The sequence below is a fragment of the Chelonia mydas genome, chromosome 5 (assembly GCF_015237465.2).
Source record: "Chelonia mydas isolate rCheMyd1 chromosome 5, rCheMyd1.pri.v2, whole genome shotgun sequence".
NCBI lineage: Eukaryota > Metazoa > Chordata > Testudines > Cheloniidae > Chelonia > Chelonia mydas.
In genome coordinates, this window is record NC_051245.2 from 20,944,643 (window position 1) to 20,965,571 (window position 20,929).

Below are 20,929 nucleotides of genomic sequence, written 5' to 3' on the forward strand. Positions count from 1 at the left end.
TCCATGTGCAGAACCTGTAGAGCATCAGCCTTTAAATTCTCTGGTGGATGTTTTATCAAAAGTAACTGGAAATTTAGATGCCACAATATTTTAACAAGAAAAATAAACTTTTAGAAAAGGAGTACTTGTGGCATTTCCGATGAAGTAAGCTGTAGCTCACGAAAGCTTATGCTCAAATAAATTTGTTAGTCTCTAAGGTGCGAGGGTCCGCTGTACTTTCAGCCACATTATTGTTGTGAATGACTTTCCTACCTGGTAAGGAGATTTTTTTCTTCTTTAAATTGAACATAAATGCTGTAGTGTTCTATAGATAAGAATCCAGTAGTGATATTTCCTATAGGACATTTCCATTTCCATCATTTAAGCAGTTACCCCATGTGTTTTTCTAGCAGTGAAACCTCATGGTTTCTGGTGCATTAAGCTGCTTCCATGATAACCCTACTAATGCCTCTTCGTTACAGTTTTCCAGTTATCATGTGTCATTTTAGTTTTAAAATACTGTTTACAGTTTCAGTTTTATATGGAAAATTGAAGATTTTTAAAATACCGTAACAGATAGTAATATTCAATAAAGTCAGTTACACAAAAAGCATTTCCACCATATAAGGGAAATTACATGTTATATCAAGGTATAAAATGCAAAATATATTTTGTAAGATTCCCGATAACCAGGACTGAATTAGAACAGAGGGGATACACATTTTCTGAATTTCCAAAAGAGTGATGCATGTAAGCTCTTGAATGTTCCTCAGTTTTAACCAGGGTGGAAACAATTCACCAGTTTTGTAGGATAAGAGTAACACTTTATGATGGTGGTGAATTTTTAAACTAAATACAGCAAGCAGCAATTAATATTAACATGTTGGTTTGCCTCTGTTCAGAATTATCTTACCCCTTCCTCAGTGCAGATGGTAGTCTTTTGTCAGACTCAATCAGGTGGAATACTTTCCAAAAATAGAAGATCTGTGTCTGCCTAAAAAGAATCAGGTTCCACCTGTGCTAAGATGGTCGGTAATTTTCAGGCTAATTTATTCCAAAAATTGGTTGGCTTTATTTATAGATCTGTGTTGAGATAGTCTTCAAAGAATGCTTTTGGGCTGCTCATCATGTTGCTAATGTACATTACCTCTTTCTTACATTCAGACTTCTTCCCTTTTTATGAGAGCTCAATATTTAGAGAACCTCCTGGATGACTCTCCATCATCATTAACAACATGAGAGCATATACTCTCAGCCTCTTCTCCAGACTGTAATATCTTTGCAAGATCAAGCCCCTGATACGTACATCTTGAAAAAGTGCTGACAGCCCTCAATTCCCACTAACCTCAGTGGGAATTTAAAGTTACTCAGCACCTCACAGGAGTGTCCAGTACCTTGCAGAATTGAGCCACATTTGAACTAGTAGGATTTAAAACTCATGGACAAAGTGTCCCTCCTGATACTTGGGGGCAGGGAGGGAGGACATGTGACCACCCCATGTATTGCTACTGGGAGGGACTTTCAGCCCCATCTCCCTGGGCCAGGGCAGCCAATCCCACCGGCTCCTGGGGGGCTGGGGCCACATGGGCAGGGAGCATGTGCCTTTGGGCATGGCTGGGGCCAGCCCGGCCCAGAGACACTCAAAGCACCAGTGTCCTCCCAGAGCTCATGGACACCTCAGCGGGGCGGTGTGAGCAATGCCCATACGCCTGGCAGAGGCCAGGGAACCTGCTCCCGGTGGCAGCCCTGCGCCCAGCCCAGGGACTGCCGTGCTCTCCCCACCGCACCAGAGTTACCTGTGGGGAGGATGGGGGCTCTGTCGTCCTGCTGCGCCTCCCCGCAGCACAGTTTCTGGCTCGCTTGGCTGCTCTCCCTAGCAGCCGGGCCCAGATAGGGAGAGGAGGTGGCGGGAAGGAGCCTCTTCTGAGGGTGGCTGCTCCGGGTCGCTGCCTCTGTGCAGCACGGCAGCTGCCTGAGAGAGAGCCCACCTGGGGAGGTGGAATCCCGCCCCCTCCACTCCCTGCCAAAACCCAGCTGCCGGGGATAGGGGGGCTGAGTGAGACGGAAACATGATTGGCGGGGAGTGGGGGGCACTCCAGGTTCTCCCAGGCAGCCACCGTGCTGCGTAGAGCAGCGACCCGGAGCAGCCACCCTCAGCTGGCATGAGAAGCAGCTCCATCCCGCGCCTTCTGCTCTCTGCCTGGGCCCAGCTGCCAGGGACAGGGGCCGAACGTGCCAGGGGCAGGCGCAATGGGAGAGGGACAGAGCCCCTGTCCTTCCCCTCTCCCTCTCCCCCCCCCCCCCCCCCCCTCCAGCAGGCTGAGCAGAAATCTGGGGCGGACACTTGACCCTGCATGCCCCCCTACGTGTCACCTATATGCCCATGAAAACATGCTGTTGGTACATCCTTGCTTACTGATTGATACCCTGAGATCAGGTATTGGTATAAGAAATACTCCCTGGTACTGAGGTATCTGTATATGAAAAGTAGTTCAGTGTAGAATTTCAGAGGTGCTGGCCCTTGCTTCCTGAGCTTCCTGACGTGCTGAAGGACACTATGTTCCTCTCCTCAGCTTCCCCATGATAACACTCACCTCTGATCTCCACCATTATTTCTTGCTACTGGCAAAAGCATCAGAACAAGAACTGGCTGTAACGTAAATGGAATCTCAGTAGTTAAACTGCTGCTTTTTACACAATAAGTAAGGAAGATTGCACACTGAGAACCAGCAGAAAATCCCCCTCCCCTCCCCGAACAATACTTCAGTCCTCATGTTTTCTTGCTACTTTCTTTAGTTGCATACCTTTTCCATGGCTTACTTGAAATTGCAACATCACACCCTATGCTGTTAAACAAAGATGAGACCTTTATAGTCTGATTTTTGTCTCTAAATATGGAGCAAGAGCATGACAAACTTGCAAAATCTGTTCTTTCCCTTTTTGCTTAACATCTGAAAAGAATGTCAAAGATGTAAGAAATGTTCCATCTGCAAAATGTATATGGTCCTTTGGCTTGTGTGCTGGGCAATTGCCTTAAATGTCTGGCTTCATTGCACAGTGTGAATGAGCATTGGAGGAATCTCTCCTCTGAGTCTAGAGTAAAGGGTAACTGAGTTTTTCAGCCTACTTCAATTATTTGCATAAACTGCAGGTTGTCAGACAGTTGCAAGACTTTACAATCCTTTTCTTCTGTTTGTGTTTTTGTTTTGGTGTTTTAATGTGGCTCCTTTTAGAAACAGGCTTGTCTCAGCTTCTCTTATCCAAACAGGCTTTAAAGAGCTCTTAAATTTTCTCTTGCATGCAGCAGACAGGGTTTCTTCTCTCCCCCCAAGCAGTGTTAAAAGAGGCACAATGGCTATGTACAGCTTGGACATGAGCATAGATTCTTTCTCTGGTTCAGCTGTCAGGTCGATTTGTTCCAAATCCAGATCCTGGCACTTGTTATAACATCAACACTACTATGCTCAATGTGAAACTCACAGGTTATGAACAAAACCAGTTTAACTGCTTAAATACAGGCATCTCCCTACCCACCTTGCTGTGCTTCCACGTTAGATAAAATGCTGGCACTGCTCGTCTGCCTTAATATCAATATTTTTATTTTGACTTCTGTGAGAGGAAGTTATTCGTCCTTTTATAACTATAAGAGAATGTCACATCTATTGTTGCAGTCCACACAAGGAAAGCTGTTCTAAAAAGCAGATTACAGTAAGAAGGGGCCTTAGTACACTTTCTTATAGTTAGAAAGCTGCCTACTTCTAAGGGGATTAGTGGTACTGATGCTAAAATAAAGCATTACACAGAAACTGACAAGACAATTAAGCTTAGGCACTTGCTTTCTCTTGCCGGGTCTTCTGATAGAGGCATTTGATTTCATCATTCTTCTGCCAATCAAAACTTGGTCATAAGAAAGAAGAGACTCCAGAATTTAAAGATTCTCTCAATAATCTAGGCTTATTGAAAGGCTACTGCTGGCTCCCTGCAAGTTCTTCAGGTCTCTCACCACATACCTGTGGATTAATTAGACTCCAGAAGCTTGTCCAACAAAATGAAAAGGTCTTTTCAGCAGAAAAGTCTCCTGAAAATAATGAACCCAGTGAACCCAGTACAAATTTATTAAGGGCCAGATGCTCACTGGAGTTACACCAATTTACGCCAGCTAAGTATCTACCTGTGATGGGGCGCACCCTCACCACTTCTCTGGCGCCTTATTCTGGTCACTCTGGGAATTAGCTCTTGAGGCTGGTCTTTTTTGCACCACCATTATCTGTATGTTGACACATTTTACATTCATGTCCTCCTTTTCCATTGCTTGCTAATATGTCCCCTGTACTAAGGGAGTTGTGGAAGACAGTGGAAGAAATGTCTTTTCCTATCCTGATGACACACACATCACTTTGTATTTTGGGGGGAGGTTGCAGGACGGTGGGACCATGGCTTTATCTTTAAGGTGGATAGTGAGTCTCAGAAAATTTAAGCAGGACTTCCATCCCTGAATCTATTTGCATTCTTTCTTAGCATTTACAAACTGTCACCTGAACAATAATGAATTAATCTATACTACACACTATGAGCTAGGTTATTTATTCCCTCCATTTTACAGAGGTGAAAACTGTGACTGACCTAAGGCTGCTTACCCAGTCCATGGGAGAGCCCAAGTGAGAATTTAGGAGTTCTTGACTTTTCCTTTAGGCTACGTGGCCTCTCTAGCAGTGACTCATGTATAGCAACTTTAGTGAATAAATACTACCTCTAACAAAGGGGAAACAGTGAAAGCAGTTCCTATCATAATGTGTAGTCTCCTGTTTCTTTTGTAGCTCCTTTAGTTTCACGACATGGAAGCTGAGCTGTTTTCTGAACAAAGCACCTGTAGCTATGCAAATGTGAACCAGACTACCTGTGTGTGGAAGGGAGGAGGGTGTTGGGTCAGATATATGAGAAAGAGAGCCTGTGTTAGAGAGAAATTTGAAGACACGCATTTCCAAATTTTCCACTGTATTTGATTGAAAGAATGGCATAAGCAGACTTCTTCTGAAGATAATTAATTTTTTTCAAGCTACCACAAAATAATGATACACAATTTTTTTGCATAAACAGCCATCAGTGGCCTATGTACATACTACACCAGGCTTACCTTCAGGCTGGGAAGAAAGAAAAGATGCTAAGGGACGTACATATTATGTCAATCATAACAATCGAACCACAACTTGGACTCGGCCCATTATGCAGGTATGGAGTTTGCTGTTGAAATTAAACAATACAACAGAATGCTTAAAATGTGTTGGGTCTAGTTCCCTTTGAAAAGCTGTTTTAAGGTTCTTAAACAGAAACAGTCTATGCAGTGCATTGGCAATTTAGAATAAAGTTATTACATTTAACCAGGAAGATTTACAGTGATTAAGATTATGTTTGCTAAATTTCTGTTAGGGCCAGAATAAAGATATAAATTGACTTTATAACCACAGTGGTGAGAAATGAGAGAGATAGTAAATATATTCAGGGACAAATTTTAGAATCAAATTCAAAATGAGGATTTTAATCTGTGTACTAATAAAGCCATTTATAGTAGTTTGTTCTTGCCTAAGCAGTTCATTATTTAAAGCATGAATCATTTTTAATTCCATTGAACGTGCTTTTTGAAATAACATATTTAAAGCTTATTTAGGAAAGGATTAACAGAGCACTTATGGCTTTTTTTTAAACAGCCTAACTGCAGATAAACATGATCCTGACACTTAGCTAACTTGTTTTTGCCCCTGAAATAGCTTGCAGAAGATGGTGCAGTTGGGTCAGCAGCAAACAGTAACAACCATCTAAGTGAGCCTCAGATAAGACGGCCTCGTAGCCTTAGTTCACCCACAGTAACTTTATCTGCTCCACTTGAGGTAAGAAATCCTGTCTCATCTAAGAAAGATCACTTCTGTCTTGACTTCTCATTCTTTTCTGTTGTGTTTGACCTTTTATTTTCATTCCAGTTTTGCAGCCAATGCATTCTTCTCTCCTTATCTGTTAGCTTTGCCTCATGATGATGATATTTTCTTCTGAAGTTTTGTTCACGTGCATCTTCATTTTGTACAGTAACATTGCCTAATTCTTCTTATTCAACTCTCACACTCATTGCTGGGTATGGGGAATATTCTTTCTCCTATAGTTACCTTTGCTATCATTGCTTTGTTTCATTTGTGTGTGCATATCCTGTAATACATGCATTACCGTAACTTCTTGCTGCAAAAGCATCAAATTAGAAATATTCTCAAAAGCTAAAACACTTATTTTGAAAGGCAAGTGCAGTAAACTGTAAGTAAAGGCTCTGCAGCTTGAGTTTGGAAAGCCGTGGTTGAAGTAAGGACATCTCAAAGCTTTTGATTTTGTATTTCATTCTTTTCAGTAGGGTATTTTTATGTCCTTTTAGTGCTTTTGAAGATATCTCCTGGATTTAGGGACAGACTTAACTGTCAGCTTTCTTCCTTGGAAAAAGTTTTCCTGAATGGTTTTTGTGGACTATGATACAAGCAAAGGCAGCGGTCTAAACTTTTCAAGTCTACATGTGTAAAGTTCGGATTCTAAATCCATATTAAAACAACTAAAAATAAGTGCCTGATTTTCAAAGGTCTGAAATGCCCATTGACTTCAGTGGGATTTGTGAGTACTCAGCATTTCTGAAAAAAGGCCATATATATATTTAGGACCATAATTTTAGGCAACCAGATTTTAAAATTTGTCAATTATTTATACTGTAAATGTATTCCTCTATAATAATAATTTGCAGTTTACTCTCCTTGAACATCACTCTTCTTGCCTGAGAACTTCTGGATAATAAACAGTACACTAGTATGCAAGATTAGTAAATAAGGCACTGATCATGCAAAGTGATCCACCTGCATAAATGTTTTTGCTGGAATGGAATTCCACTGGACCCAGAGCAGGTGAATCTCCTTGTAGAAGTGGCATCTAAAATATGCAAAAATATTCTTGACTACTGTATAATAGATACTTAACTTTGAAAGAGGAACCAAACTTACCAGAATGGTAGTTTTTAATCCATACCTGTATTTTGAATTATGAAGAAAAACTGATTCATATACTCAATATTGAAACCCAAGATTTATAAGTATCTGAATTATAAATTGTGTAAGATAATAGAGGTAAATGTAAAAATATTTGATTACAAATCATGCTTCAGTATCTACTTATTTGTGCCATTTACTGATCTGTAAATATATCATTAAAATATAATCAGTGTTACTCAGCCAGGCAGTAAACAAAGTTAAAAGTAAGCGGTTACTGTAATGGGTAAAACTTAAGTGCCCAGGTCCCATTTTCAGAAGTGGCTTGATTTCTCTGGGAGTTAAATGTGTATGCACTTTTGAAAATCTACTAGGCACCTATCGCCATCTTTAAGTGCCTAAATACCTTTAGAAGTCTGGCTGTTAGGTTTTGTAGTCTCGTTGAAAGTCAATGAAAAGGAGGCACTTTTGAAAATTTTATCCACTATCTGTAGTTACAAACTCGTCTGAATAGTTTGAACTTTCCTTTTATTTTAGGAACTTGCTTAATGCCTATTTTAAACATTTTGGTCGGTGAAATCAGTTACTAATTGATGAAAAATGCATTTGAAGTATCTTGCACTGCCTTCTATTCATCTATACTTTTTTGCTTTAAAATGTTTGTCACATACAGTGCCATGCAAACAGCAAAGTAATGCCTGTATTTTTCTACATAAAATTGATTTTTGATATTTATAAAGAGGCAGTAGAGAAAGGTATCTAAGATGTGAGCTACAATAGCCCTATTTTTGGGAGAGGAAAGTGATAAAACACCATGGCCTTCGCAATGAAAGCATATTATGTAACAAGGAGCAGCCAATTTTAAAATAAATTAGTGATTGAGATAGCGATACCCCTTGTTCCTGTAAATTGTATCCCCACTGAAAATGTGTTCAGCTCATGATACCAAGTGTCATTCATAATATAATATAAAATGATATTTGTGGAGTCTTAATGTTGCTCATTTTCCACAGGGTGCCAAGGACTCTCCTGTGCGCAGAACTGTCAAGGACACCCTTTCCAACCCACAGTCTCCACAGCCATCACCCTATACTTCTCCTAAGCCCCAACACAAAGTGACACAGAGCTTCTTGCCACCTGGTTGGGAGATGAGAATAGCTCCAAATGGCAGGCCTTTCTTCATTGATCATAATACTAAGACTACCACATGGGTAAGATGAATTCTAGCTTATAAAAGTTTAAATCTGTTGGTGTTTTCTGGATATTTTTACCTGGTTATTTTTGTCTTCCCTCCTGTATACCCTCCTTGCTGTTGTTCCGTGTACTCACAGGCACCGACTCCATGGGTTGCTCCCGGGCTGGAGCACCCATGGGGAAAAATTAGTGGGTGCTCTGTACCCACCAGCAACCAAGCTTCCCCCCCACCCCCCAGCCAAGCACGCCGCGTCCCCGCTGCTCCGCCTACCTCCCAGAGCTTCCCATCGCCAAACAGCTGTTTGGCAGTGCTTAGGACTTTCCAGGATGGAGTGGGGAGGAGTGGGGACGTGGTGCGCTCGGGGAAGAGGCGGGGCAGGGGCGGAGACTTGGGGCCAGGAAGGAAGCAGGGACTTTGGGGAAGGGGTGGAATGGGGGCTGGGTGAGGGCAGTGCAGGGGTGGGGTCAAGTACCCACCGGGAACAGTGGAAGTCAGCACCTATGTTATGTCTTGTCTTTAATTAAATGGTAAGTTCATCATGCAGGAACCTTGTCTGCTTAAGAGTTTGTACAGCACTTAGCACAATTGGGCCATGACTGTGACTGCAGCCTGTGGGCACTGCTGTAATACCAAGATTTAACAGTGACGCACCTAACAAATTAACATCCTGAAGTGGCTGTTGTAGTACCTATTCCTGCTGTTAGAGGATTTACACATCTTTTTCTAGTACGTCTTTGCCTATTATATACTGTACAATACACTGTACATTTGACAAACCGGTGGACATGACCATCATTTTGAACAGATATTTTATTTAGGCTTAAATTTTAAAATCCCGAAGGAGATTTAGAACACCCCAGAGTTTGAACCTAGAGTGTTGTCTTAGCCCATTCTAAAGCTACTGTCCATCTGCAAAATTTAAGTGAGTTTGGATTTCAAAGGCACACACTCTTCCTAAGTGTTTTGGATCCACTGTTTAGGTTTGAGGCTCTCTCATAATTTTAATAAATTTCATTGTCCCTTTCACTGCTCTCATATTAAAATGATTATAATAAATGTTCTTCAGTCATCACGATTCTACTATGTTATCTGCCTTGCATCAGTATACTGCATTTTTCTTTAATTTTTTATTGTGTACTATGTTAAAAAAGAAAAAATGAGAAGCTAAACTATTTTTAAAAAAGTTAATGGAGAATCAAGGGACTCAACTGCCTTTTCTTTTTTTTTTTTTGCTTTGTGAGAATAATGTTCTTGGCAGTTCTCCATCCTTAATTTATCTGGTTATGTGTATACATTGCATACTTGGAACTATGCATGATATATACCAGGGGTAGGCAAACTTTTTTGCCTGAGGGCCACATTGGGGTTGCAAAACTGTGTGGAGGGCCGGGTAGGGAAGGCTGTGCCTCCCCAAACAGCCTGGCCCCACCCCCTATCCGCCCCCTCCCACTGACTGCCCCCCTCAGAACCCCAGACCCATCCAATCCACCCTGCTCCTTGTCCCCTGACTGCCCCCTTCCCGCCCCTAACTGCCCCCCCCCGGACTCCACCCCCTAACCAACCCCACCCTGCTCCCTGTCCCCTGACTGCCCCACCCCCTATCCACACCCCCGCCCCCTGACAGGCCCCCTGGGGCTCCCATGCCTATCCAATCTCCCCTGTTCCCCGTCCCCTGACTACCCCCTCAGAACCTCCGCTCCATCCAACTGCTCCCTGTCCCCTGACCGCGTCTCCCCCCAGCCTCCACCCCATCCAACTGTCCCCTGCTCCCTGTCCCCTGACTGCTCCCCGAGACACTCTGCCCCTTATCCAAACCATTCCGCCTGCTCCCCACCCCCTTACCATGCCGCTCACAGCAGCAGGAGCTTGCAGCCCCGCTGCCCAGCCGGAGCCAGCCACGCCACCACACTGCCCAGCAGGAGCAGCAAGCCAGAGCGCTGGCGGCACAGCAAGCTGAGACTGTGGGGGAAGGGGGAACAGCAGGGGAGGGGTCGGGGGCTAGCCTCCCCGGCCGGGAGCTCAAGAGCCAGGCAGGACAGTCCCACAGGCCAGATGTGGCCCACGGGCTGTACTTTGCCCACCTCTGATATATACTGTCTGCTGCAGAATTTAGGCATCCTTAAGGACAGGGTATCAGCCTGGAATTTTAACTTTGAATTTCCTTGCCTAATTCTGTTAGCTGGATCCTTGATTTTATTTCAGTGTCGGTCTTTGTGGTTCATTGTAAATTTTGTTCTCAGAATAATGTTTTCTTTACCCTACAATGACTTTGTGAGTTTTGGATTGGGAGATAGCTGGCTCCCTTGTAGCCATGTTTCTTAGACTGATGTTTGTTGCTGTCGGAACACATCATTGTCGCTCTCGACTCTAGAAGCACATTGGATTATACAGTCACCCATTTTTATTATAGTGTTATTGTTCAAAATACTTACACTTAATGGTCTATTTCATTTTCATACTTACAACTTGACCATAAAAATTTACTTGACTCATAGTTTTGTACGTACTGACTCAGCTGGGACACACATATTTTTCCCCTTTAAAAACACTCACTATTTGAATTACATAAAACTGCTTTGAGAGACCTGTATTTGTGCGCGTAGAAGTCAAAATCAGTTTAATCTTAAACAGTAGAAATTTAGGAATATGTTTGTATCTATATATTAATATCTGGGGGAGATTTTCAAAGGTACAAATGACAGGTGCCCAGTTCCCATTCATTTTCAATGGGATTTGGGCACCTAACTCCATTTGTGCTTTTAAAAATTCCTCCACAATCATTATAGAACTGTAATCTCAGATCCAGGAACTGTCTGAACATTGTCCTGAGCTCTCATTAGCACTTACACCGAATTCACCAAAGTGCTTAAGGGTGTTTCTAATTCCCATTGACTTCAGTAAGACTTAAGCACAGATTAAAATTAGTCTCTTAATTAAGTGTTTTGCTGAATAAGAATATGATTATTATTCACATGGTTAAGTGCTTTTCTGAATCATAGCCTAATAAATAACAATAATAATAATGTCTAATATCTTATTGTTCTGAGAAATACATAAATGGCTGAGATATCATATTGAGGTTTAAAAATAGTTCTAATATGATGCCTGATGTTGAATAGGAAGGTACTTTTAAAAAATTATACCAGTTCTCCATATGTCAGAGTGATTACTGTGGGTATGTCTACATTGCAAAAAAACCAAAACAAAAACAAAACCCAACCCATAAACCTGTGGCAGCAAGTCTCAGACCCCGGTCAACTGACTCAGGCTCAAGCTATTAGGCAAAACTAGCAGTGTGGATGTTCCCACTCAGGCTGAGAGACCCGCACCTCTCACTAGGTTTCAGAGTCTGAGCGCCAGCCTCAGCGGGAACATCCACACTGCTACTGTTAGTGCTGTAGCATGATCCCAAGTCAGTTGACCCGAGCTTTGGGACTCGGTGCCACAGAGTTTTTGCAGTGTAGGCGTACCCTGAGTTAACTATCTCTGTTTATAAATATTGTCTAATTATTGGTTGGTCTATAATGTCTTCAGAGGTTCAGTAAATTAATTTTAAATTTAACAATTATGTATTTACAAAATAAATTAGCACATTGTCAATTTATTTTGGCAATCATTTCTTTTTAAATAATTTTCCTTTCTAATGGAATTTAACATTCAAAGAAAACTCAGGTAAGACTCAGTATGAATTAAGAGTCCAAACCATCAGTTTGGATTTTTAGCCTTAGATCTGAATTTGCTAACTTTTGTCGTTTTCATAGAATCATAGAATATCAGGGTTGGAAGGGACCTCAGGAGGTCATCTAGTCAACTCCCTACTCAAAGCAGGACCAATCCCCTGCTTTAATTAGTTACAGTATATGTCACTGACAAAGAGTCTATGTGATTTAATTCTAACACTTGTACGGTTTCACCGTGACTTCAAATCCTCATATTGAATTTGGAACTCTAGAAATAGAGGGTGAATGTGTAAAAATTGAATGGATTAGCATATGGAGCCACTGTGCCTTGTCAGTCCAAGCTATGACTTTAGTAATTTGAGCTAGCTTAGTAATGAAATACTCGAGCTTTTCCACATCATCACTGCAATGTAATTGCTGCTGGTTGGATTTAGTTTTAAATACCGTGCACTTTTATTTGTTATATGTCATGCTGGTGCCAAGTAATCTCTATCTACATTAGAAGCCTCTAATGATGGCTCTTAGTTTAAGTGCTGCAGTATTTGGGTAAGCCCAAATATTTTTGTATCTTTGTTTTCCATGTGTTTTTGTTTTATTTAGATTGTTTGTGGTATTTTATTTGTACTGTTTGGATCCGGGCAGTCATTAATTTAATGTCTATACAGTGATATGAACATAAGAAGCTCTTCTTCCTCTTCCTCTTTTTTTCCAAAATAAGTGAGAGATATGGCCTTCTCCTGCCTGATCGGTTAGTTTTTCTCTCTAAATTTATAAAAAACCAGAAAGGTGCATATTTTGCTCTAAACCCTCCATTAGTTATTTAAATTATAATTGATTATAGACAGAGAGAATCTAGCAGTCGTCCCACGTGATGCAACAATCACTAAATAAACCATACAGTGCAGAAAACAGAAATACTCCACCATTCCTGAACATCAGCTGCCAAGTAGTATCCCCCTCCCTAAAAGCTTGTGTAAAAAAGATGAGCCTGTCTTTTTGTCTCCTGAAGGTCAATAGATTCAGTCAGTCTCAAACAATGCAGAGGGTACATTCCAAAGGATAAGGGCCTTCTTGGAGAATGCCCTGCTCCCAGAAGACTTCCTACACATCCAGAAAATGAAATATCCAGGGAGGAAGAGATCCTGCATCATCATGGCTCCCTTTGCCATTAAAAATGCCATTGGAAAAACACAAACCTGAATACAATACTTGAAACCCACACAAATATTAGAAACTATTAATCTTAACACGGCCAAACTGCTTTCTTGGCTTGTTGATAATTGGTGAGCATTCCTGGACCTGGTTAGCTGTGCTGTAAAGTAATGACTATTTTAAAAAAGAAATTCTGTACCAGGAACCACAAGTTAGTGTGTTTACAAATTCAGTAAATAGGGACCTGTGATACCATTGTGGTCTGCATCTGGAATAAAGAATTGAAGCTGGTTTCATCATGAAGTGGCAAATGGTGAAGTTAAGGTTGTATTTTGCCTGGGGAAAGAAGGCACTATAGAAAGAGATGTTTTTCCTTCTCTTTCCTGCTTTTTAAATAATGCAGAACTGAACAGCTATTATCCTGTTAGCAACTGTAACAAAAAATACTACGATGAGGAAAAAAATGAGATGAAAAGAAAATACACGCCCATACCTGGCCTTTGGCATGACTTGCAAATATGTACCAATTCAAAAATAATATGAAAAATTCTAGGCCAAAATTGTCACCTCCTTCTACCAGAAAATGTTCTGATGCCATAGTAATGAGTACAGTGTAAAAGCTGAGACGCACACAGTTTTCTTAGTTTTGAGTTGGCCAAGTGCAAAACTTTTAAAAAGGAATGTACCATAGGGCTAACCATCTCTTGCCTTCATAATAGTCTAAAAAAAACCCCTTCTTCCATTTTTATATGAGTATGTGCATTATGTGGACTTTGACTTGCTTTCATAAGGAAGTTTCCCATGGTAACTTTCTGTCCAGATGTTTAGTGCAGCAAGGGAGATGACAGTGTGCATAACCATAGGAGAAAAGAAAGATGCCAGCATGCTATGTAGCAACCTAACAAAATCAAGAATGGACACCAATGACAAATGGACACAAGGTGTAGAATCCCAAACACATTGTGAATCCCAGTCTGATTTATTGTATGTAACTCTCATAGCTGCCTGAAGGTTTGCACTTTGGCAGTGCTTGTGTGGCAACTTGTTATGCTATAAAAGTATTATTGGATTGAATATTGACTTACTAATGGTGACAAAGCATTCATATAAAGTATTACCATACAATGTATAATATCTCTTAATCCATTTAAAGCAATTAGGTGCCTCATTTTATTACATGGAATACTAGCTCTGCAGTTTGGTTTGACTGTCTTTTATAAGCTGATAGAAATATCTAATAATAGAGAATTTCCACACAGCTATTGTTACCTGTTTTGAGTCCTGAAAACTAATAAATAGTGAACTGGCTCTGATCTAACCGACCATATTATAACTGTAAATAAGAAGCATCTTTGTGGTTTAAATTGTTATGGATTTACTGTGCTGTATTTATGTTACAGGAAGATCCACGGCTGAAATTTCCAGTGCATTTGAGATCAAAAGCTTCTTTGAACCCTAATGATTTGGGCCCTCTTCCTGTGAGTGTCAATTTGACATATTTTACTATATGCATAAAGACCTCTTTTGAGAATGAATGTATACTACTTTCTGCATATACTGTATGTGAATCTGTGTATTGTGTGTATAACATTGTGATCTGAGTAATGTGACAGGAATACACTTTCCAGAGCCTGCTAATAACATTTTTGGAGTGGTCAACCACTTATTAGCTTAGCTGAAAGTTCAAGGAATGCAGAAGCTTTCTCCATGTCTTTATCATTGGCTGTGTGACACTGGATGGTTGAAAGTTGTTGCTGTGAAAACTAAAACAGTATACAAGCTTGAATCAGTGGGGTCTAAGGAAAGGCACATCCTATAATCAAAGAACATTTATGAATTAATTATGTCAGTTAGCTTGCAGATCTCTTTGCCTGTGTTGTTTTATTGGCATTCACAAATCTAACTTAATATTTTGTTCTGTCTTGGAGAAGGAGTAGGTGGTGTGCAGTATGGTTGAATTTAGATTTTGAATGACACTTCTACATTCCACATAGAAAACCACCACTGTGATGCAAATGTTACTTGGGATTATATTAGTAACCAAAGTACACTGTTGCTTTGCTTCATAATCAAAGTAAATTATAGAGCCTTTCTGTCTTGATCAAAAGCTTTGCTCTTAAAGGCAGAAAGTAATATCTGAACATTTTGGATTTCTTTGTGCTTCTGATTCAGTGCCTGATGTCAGTAGTGCTCATTGGTCTTGTCGACACTCTGAGGAAGATACTAGCAACACTGGAAGCATTAGCGGAGGCAGGCCCCTGGTTTCCACCAACACTCTCAGCATCTAATCCAGCTGGGAAGAAGTCTAACTGGCCCTGTCTTGACTACCAAAAAGATGTTTTTGAAATCAAGTTAGGGAATTCATTCGTTACCTTGACTTGAAATACCAGTTAGTACCTAGTGTAGTGTAGCCCAGTTTAACACCTTTACAATAATTTGTTAGCTGGTTACAACACAAGACTAAAGCAGTTTTAAAAGAAAAATAGCTGTGCAGGAGGCTGTTTTATTGGCATTTTTCTCATGTAAATTGGGCGTGCAGTTATGTCCGGGGGGGGCTTGTTTACATGCAGAGTTGCACTGGTTTAACTAAGGTGTGATTTTTATATTGATTCAGTTTAAACCGAGCAAAAGGCTGTCTGGACATTCTTAAGTCAATATATATCATTTAAATCTGCTTATATCATTTAGTGCAAGTTGATCAGAAACAGGTTTAAGGTAAACTGGAACAAGCCATTTTTAAATCAAACGAGTGTGTGTTTGCATAGGTTTTTGCACGAGTTTAACTAAACCTGTTTAAAAGCAGATTGAAATTAAAATAGTTTAATCTTTTTGTTGTAGACAAGGCTGAAGATGATGTAGAAGGCACATCATGGAGTAGGAGTAGGTTTAGGGGTAGTACATGGAGTAGGTGGTGGTTTTGAATGGTGCTTCGTGTTCTAAAAGTCTTCTGCTTCCACTGGTGGGAGGATAGGAACATAAGGATTGTCATAGTGGATCAGACACATGGACCTTCTAGTCCAGGGTCCTGTTTCTGATATTGGCCAGCACATTATGATTTAAAGAGGGGTTCAAGAAACGTGACATAAAGTAGCTATTGGGGTAATCCACCCCTTATGAAGATCTCCTCCTATCCTTTATATTTACCGATTGCCTTAAACCCTGAAGCAGCAGATTTCACATCTCTTCCAAAACTTTTTAGTATTTACTGTTATAACTCTGGGCACTCTTGCTATCCATATAAACATCCAATCCCTCTTTGAATCTTGCTAACTTCTTGGCCTTTGATGTTAGCCTTCTGTGATTGTTCTGTGCCTTCTAACTTATTTTAAAAAAAGAACTAGCTTAAGTAAACGTAGGTGATGTATTTCTCTGTGCCGTGTGCAGTAATACGGTAATATTATTTTAATTAACATTCTTTTTTTTTTTTTATAATTCCAGCCTGGTTGGGAGGAAAGAATCCATTTGGATGGAAGAACATTTTATATAGATCATAGTAAGTAAGCACCTAGGTACTACTGCAGGTAGACAAAGGGAGGTAATAAATATTGAAGTGAAAGCTTTATAATTTTACTCTTCATTTAGGAAGCCAGGTGTTGATATGTGGAGACATTGATACCAGAGACTTAGTGCCCTCATACGGTACTGTATATTCACCAAAAGCTTGCTTTTAATTGGCTCATCAAGCTTTGTCCCTCTCTGATCTTGTGAAGCATTAACATTTCTTCTTTGTGGTTTTCTTTGTTTTTGCTGATATTTTGGATTCTTTGTTGTTGTTGATGATCCCATGGCTTATTTGCACTTATTTAATAAATTAAAATACACACTAGGAATAGAAAATAAGATGAGAAAAGATGATGTATCCACAAGTCCATATGTAGGCAGTGGAAGAAATAACACTGATAAGTAATTTTCCCTCCCACTTCCTTAAAAAGGTCTTGTGGCAATGCCAATTCTGACCTTATTTTCTATTTGTAGCATGTTTTATTGCACCCACCCCGTTAATATCTATCCAATTCTGTTATTGAAGTTCCAGTGTAAGTGATGTTTCATTGTAGACTTGTCTTAATACAGCATCTCGGAACAAGTGTGTGGATTTTTGTTGCTTGAATATAAGTGGCAGTCTGATAGAAGATTTTTTACCTTTCAGCCGGGTTTCTTTGAAAGGGGTTCCGATTAATGGGGATAATCCTCACATAAAAATATAGAGACAGTGAAATATCCTTAGAAAAATTGGAAGTGGGGAGGATAGCTGCACAAAACCTGTAAAAATTAAAATCTTAAACCATTCTACCGGTTTGACAGTATTAGGTTTTTACTTTATTTTAGTGTCAGTAGTATTAACTGCTATGCTTATTTTCTATATTTAAAAAAAACTGTCTGTAAAGCAGATTGTAATTTTTTTAAATTGAATGCTTAGCTTTTAAGAGGTACCCTGCTTTTAAATAAGGAATTGAACTAATAAATTCTTTGCAGAGAACAAGATTAACCTGTTCCAAATATTACTATGGAATTCTTAGTGCTCTTTGCACTTCTATTAATTATTTTAATTAGCCAACAAATGTATGGAATCTTAGAGTTAAGGTTAGCAATTTATCCTGAACTCCTGTTATCAAGGGGTCCAAGAAAAGAAAAGAGCTTGATTTAAGACAGTGTCACATTTACACTTGCTGTAATTCCCTGTCTTTCAGTAGTTTAATTAGCCAGACCCTTAAAGTTATTTGAGCATATGTTTGTCTCTAAATATAAAGGAAAATTTTAATGTATACATTAGTCAGATTTCTAGTGAATTTTTAGTGATTATTAAACATTTTACATTTTTTTATTTGAAATTTCTCCCTCAATTCCCTCTCCTGAAATGCAGGGGGGTTTTGGCTTTGCAGATGGCAAACTGCAAAAAACAGTTTTTTTCTGGTGATACTTGTTTTCCAGAAAACACCCTTGTTCTCACATTGTTACATCACTGTGGTTACCAGTGGACAAGCAGCAGGGGTGAAGTCAATGGTATCACAATGGACTTGTTCCAGTTTCTTTGCAGTAACCTCATGCTCAATATTAAGCAAAAGACTATGCAGAATGTTCAGTGACTTGGCTTGCCCAATATTAATAGTAGTGTCTGTCTTCACAGTATTCCTAAGGAATATAATGACATGATATTCATGCAGTACACAATTGCAGTAATGTAAGGATATAGTGGTAATATTCCTGTCTCATATATATTAATAAAATAATAAATGTATAAGTCCCAATTACAAGTTTATGAAACAGTATGTACAATGTACCCCATTAACTAGCCACTCAACTGATCATCAGCATCTCTTGTATTCACAGTCCTCTGTCAGTTAAAGTGGCTAGTTATTAAAGAACTATAACGGGGTATACTGGCCTTTTATAGGGTTGCCAACTCTGACTGAGGCTATTCCAAGAGATTTCCCCCCCCCAACATGATGTAATGTCATTTTCTTAAAATAGCCTATTAAAATCTCCTGGATTGCTTTCAGTAGTCAGCGGGAAATCGATGCTGATTCTGGGAGACTCCCGGCCAATCCTGGAGGGTTGGCAACCTTAGCCTTTAAGAGAAGAGGGGGCCAGAAGACCCCATTCAGAGAGTTGGAATGAACAATGGCCCAGGAAATGGTAGTGGAGGAAAGGAGGCACTCCTGAGTAATTGGGAGTTGGATGGGTGGAAAACCCAGAATCAACACTTTAAGGGCCTGAGATCAGGAGCCCTCCAGGGTGGGACAAGGCTCCCCTCTCTTTCAGCCAATCAGGAGCCATCTCTCTGAAGGACAAGAGAGGGAGGCTGCTGCAAAGGGATATCTGGCCATGAGAGTCAGATCAGTAAGCAGCAGCCCTGCTACAAGTACCAAATCATTCTAAAACATTTCTGTGTAAAAGATTGTGATTATTTAAATTAGTGGTACACCATCAACTTGAAATCCAGCCAACGCTATTAAAGGGCTAATAGATTCAGCTACTATTCGTGTCCTGGTTCCCCCCACAATTTTTGTGATTCTCCAGCTCTATAATCCTATTTTCTTAATGTTTTTCTCTCCCCTGTTACAGTGCAAAAGGCTTGTGCAAACAAACAGCAGAGAAATTGACTCTTGGGGAACAAGAAGACTGAGTGCTATCAAATGCACAGCATAAACTAATAAAGAAAAATTAACTTTCAGTTGTAGGAATCCTGAAAGTCATTTGTGGAAATAGTAGATTAAAAAAAATCAAACAGAAATTTCACATTTCAGAAGTGATTATTAATTTTAAAACATTCCTTTTAATAATGATACATAAATATTTTAATTCCCAAGCCCTCCAAGGGGAAGTGCATTGGTCATAAGATACAGAGCTTTTCTTTCCCTGAGACTGGTTCAAGTTCAGCTGGGTCAGTATTAGGACCAAATGTCATTTTCCATCTGAAAGCTGTTCGGTTGCCTGCGTGAAATGACTTAGTCGTCTCTGTCCACCTACACTCGCTATATCTGCCCAGGCTGTGTGGAAGACATTGGTCTCCAGCGCCTTCCATAAGCATTCCATTATACACTTAAGATGCATAAAGAGAAATACAAAAACAGCATTTTAATATTAAATAATTATTAACAAATAAGAAAATTGCCACAGTTTTCACCTTTTTTTATTCTCTCAACACTTTCTTCAGAAACGTTGTTTTAAACTTCAGCTTTCACAATCCGATCTATTTTTTGGCCATTTTAAAATTAAATCAATATTAAAAACCAACAGATCTTTCAGGCAAGAAATTTGGGGACTTAAAAAAATGTGGGGGGGCTTGATCACAGTTGTTACCGTACAAATTATAAAGCATAGCAGTACACATAATACAAGGATTGTTATTCCACAACTAGGGCAGCAAATTGATGACTTAGACTTTGCCATTGCAGATGGTAACCTACTTGGTTTTTGGAGCATTGTCTTACTGTTGTGATACCATCATTCCATTGTGGTTCTACTGTGTTTAGATTTTTATCTGGAATATGCTGTGTGCAGGCAGGGAGAATATCACTATAATACCGTATAACCATTACCCTACCAACGCTCTAAAAATCTGCAAATGCAAACACATTGTGTTGCTATTGTATCATTGGCAGGAGCCATTTTGGTCAAAATTGAACATGCTTCCCTTGTGCCACAACTTCATAAGGGAAGGCAAAAATGTGCACTCTTAACCTGTTTGTAAAATCAGTAGCTAGGGTCTATGTGTCTTTCTGGAATGGAGGGAATTTCTTCCCAGTTCTATTTCAGGTCCTATTTTAAAATTCTTGTTTCTTTCTTCTTCTAAATTTATAAAAAAATAATTTTATCATATCATAGTGTGAGCTCTTGTCAATTTTTTTTTTCATTTTAATTGGATAAAGAGATGCATTTTAATTGCATAAAGAGATGCATGTAGTTGAAAGTTGCACAAGAACACACAAAAAGTTTGAATTTAGTAAACTTAATCTGGCATTTGAAGGGGTTCTTTGCTTGTCTTTACCTTTTGTGCTCAAGACCTTTGTTTGCCTAATCTGAGTTAAGTGCATTTCAAGCTCAAGTTATAAATCCCTGAAGAAAAGGGGTTTATAATTTAAATATTGACACTATAGATCTTTAACAGCAGTGTGAGTATACTGGATTATACGGTAGTTTTGCATTTTTGAATGAGTGTTCCCAACTAAACAGTGTGATGGGGTTTTAATGGATGGGATGTACGCAGTTCTTTCCTAACCTTGAAGTACTAAGTTATGGATGTTGCAGGGAGGTGGGATGCAAGTGAAATTTTTTAAAAGGATGATTTTATGGGGTGGTAGAAGAGAACTAATGGTATGATTTCTTTTGTTAACTTACAGATAGTAAAATTACTCAGTGGGAAGACCCCAGATTGCAGAACCCTGCTATTACTGGTCCTGTAAGTACTATGTATG

At 39.7% G+C, this 20,929-nt stretch overlaps 1 protein-coding gene across 14 annotated transcripts in view; it reads left to right on the top strand.

Annotated features, from left to right (window-relative positions):
• NEDD4L (NEDD4 like E3 ubiquitin protein ligase) overlaps positions 1 to 20,929 on the top strand; it is a 364,715-nt gene that overhangs the window by 298,273 nt on the left and 45,513 nt on the right. For 7 of the 14 annotated variants that reach the window (XM_037902588.2, XM_043546253.1, XM_043546254.1 and 4 more), the window contains 7 exons: positions 5,077 to 5,208; positions 5,745 to 5,864; positions 8,000 to 8,197; positions 14,414 to 14,491; positions 16,452 to 16,506; positions 16,596 to 16,652; positions 20,855 to 20,913. In XM_037902588.2, the coding sequence (XP_037758516.1) occupies positions 5,077 to 5,208; positions 5,745 to 5,864; positions 8,000 to 8,197; positions 14,414 to 14,491; positions 16,452 to 16,506; positions 16,596 to 16,652; positions 20,855 to 20,913 (699 nt within the window). The remainder of the gene's footprint in view (positions 1 to 5,076; positions 5,209 to 5,744; positions 5,865 to 7,999; positions 8,198 to 14,413; positions 14,492 to 16,451; positions 16,507 to 16,595; positions 16,653 to 20,854; positions 20,914 to 20,929) is intronic. The other 7 variants (XM_037902589.2, XM_037902590.2, XM_043546256.1 and 4 more) reach the window with 1 other exon arrangement.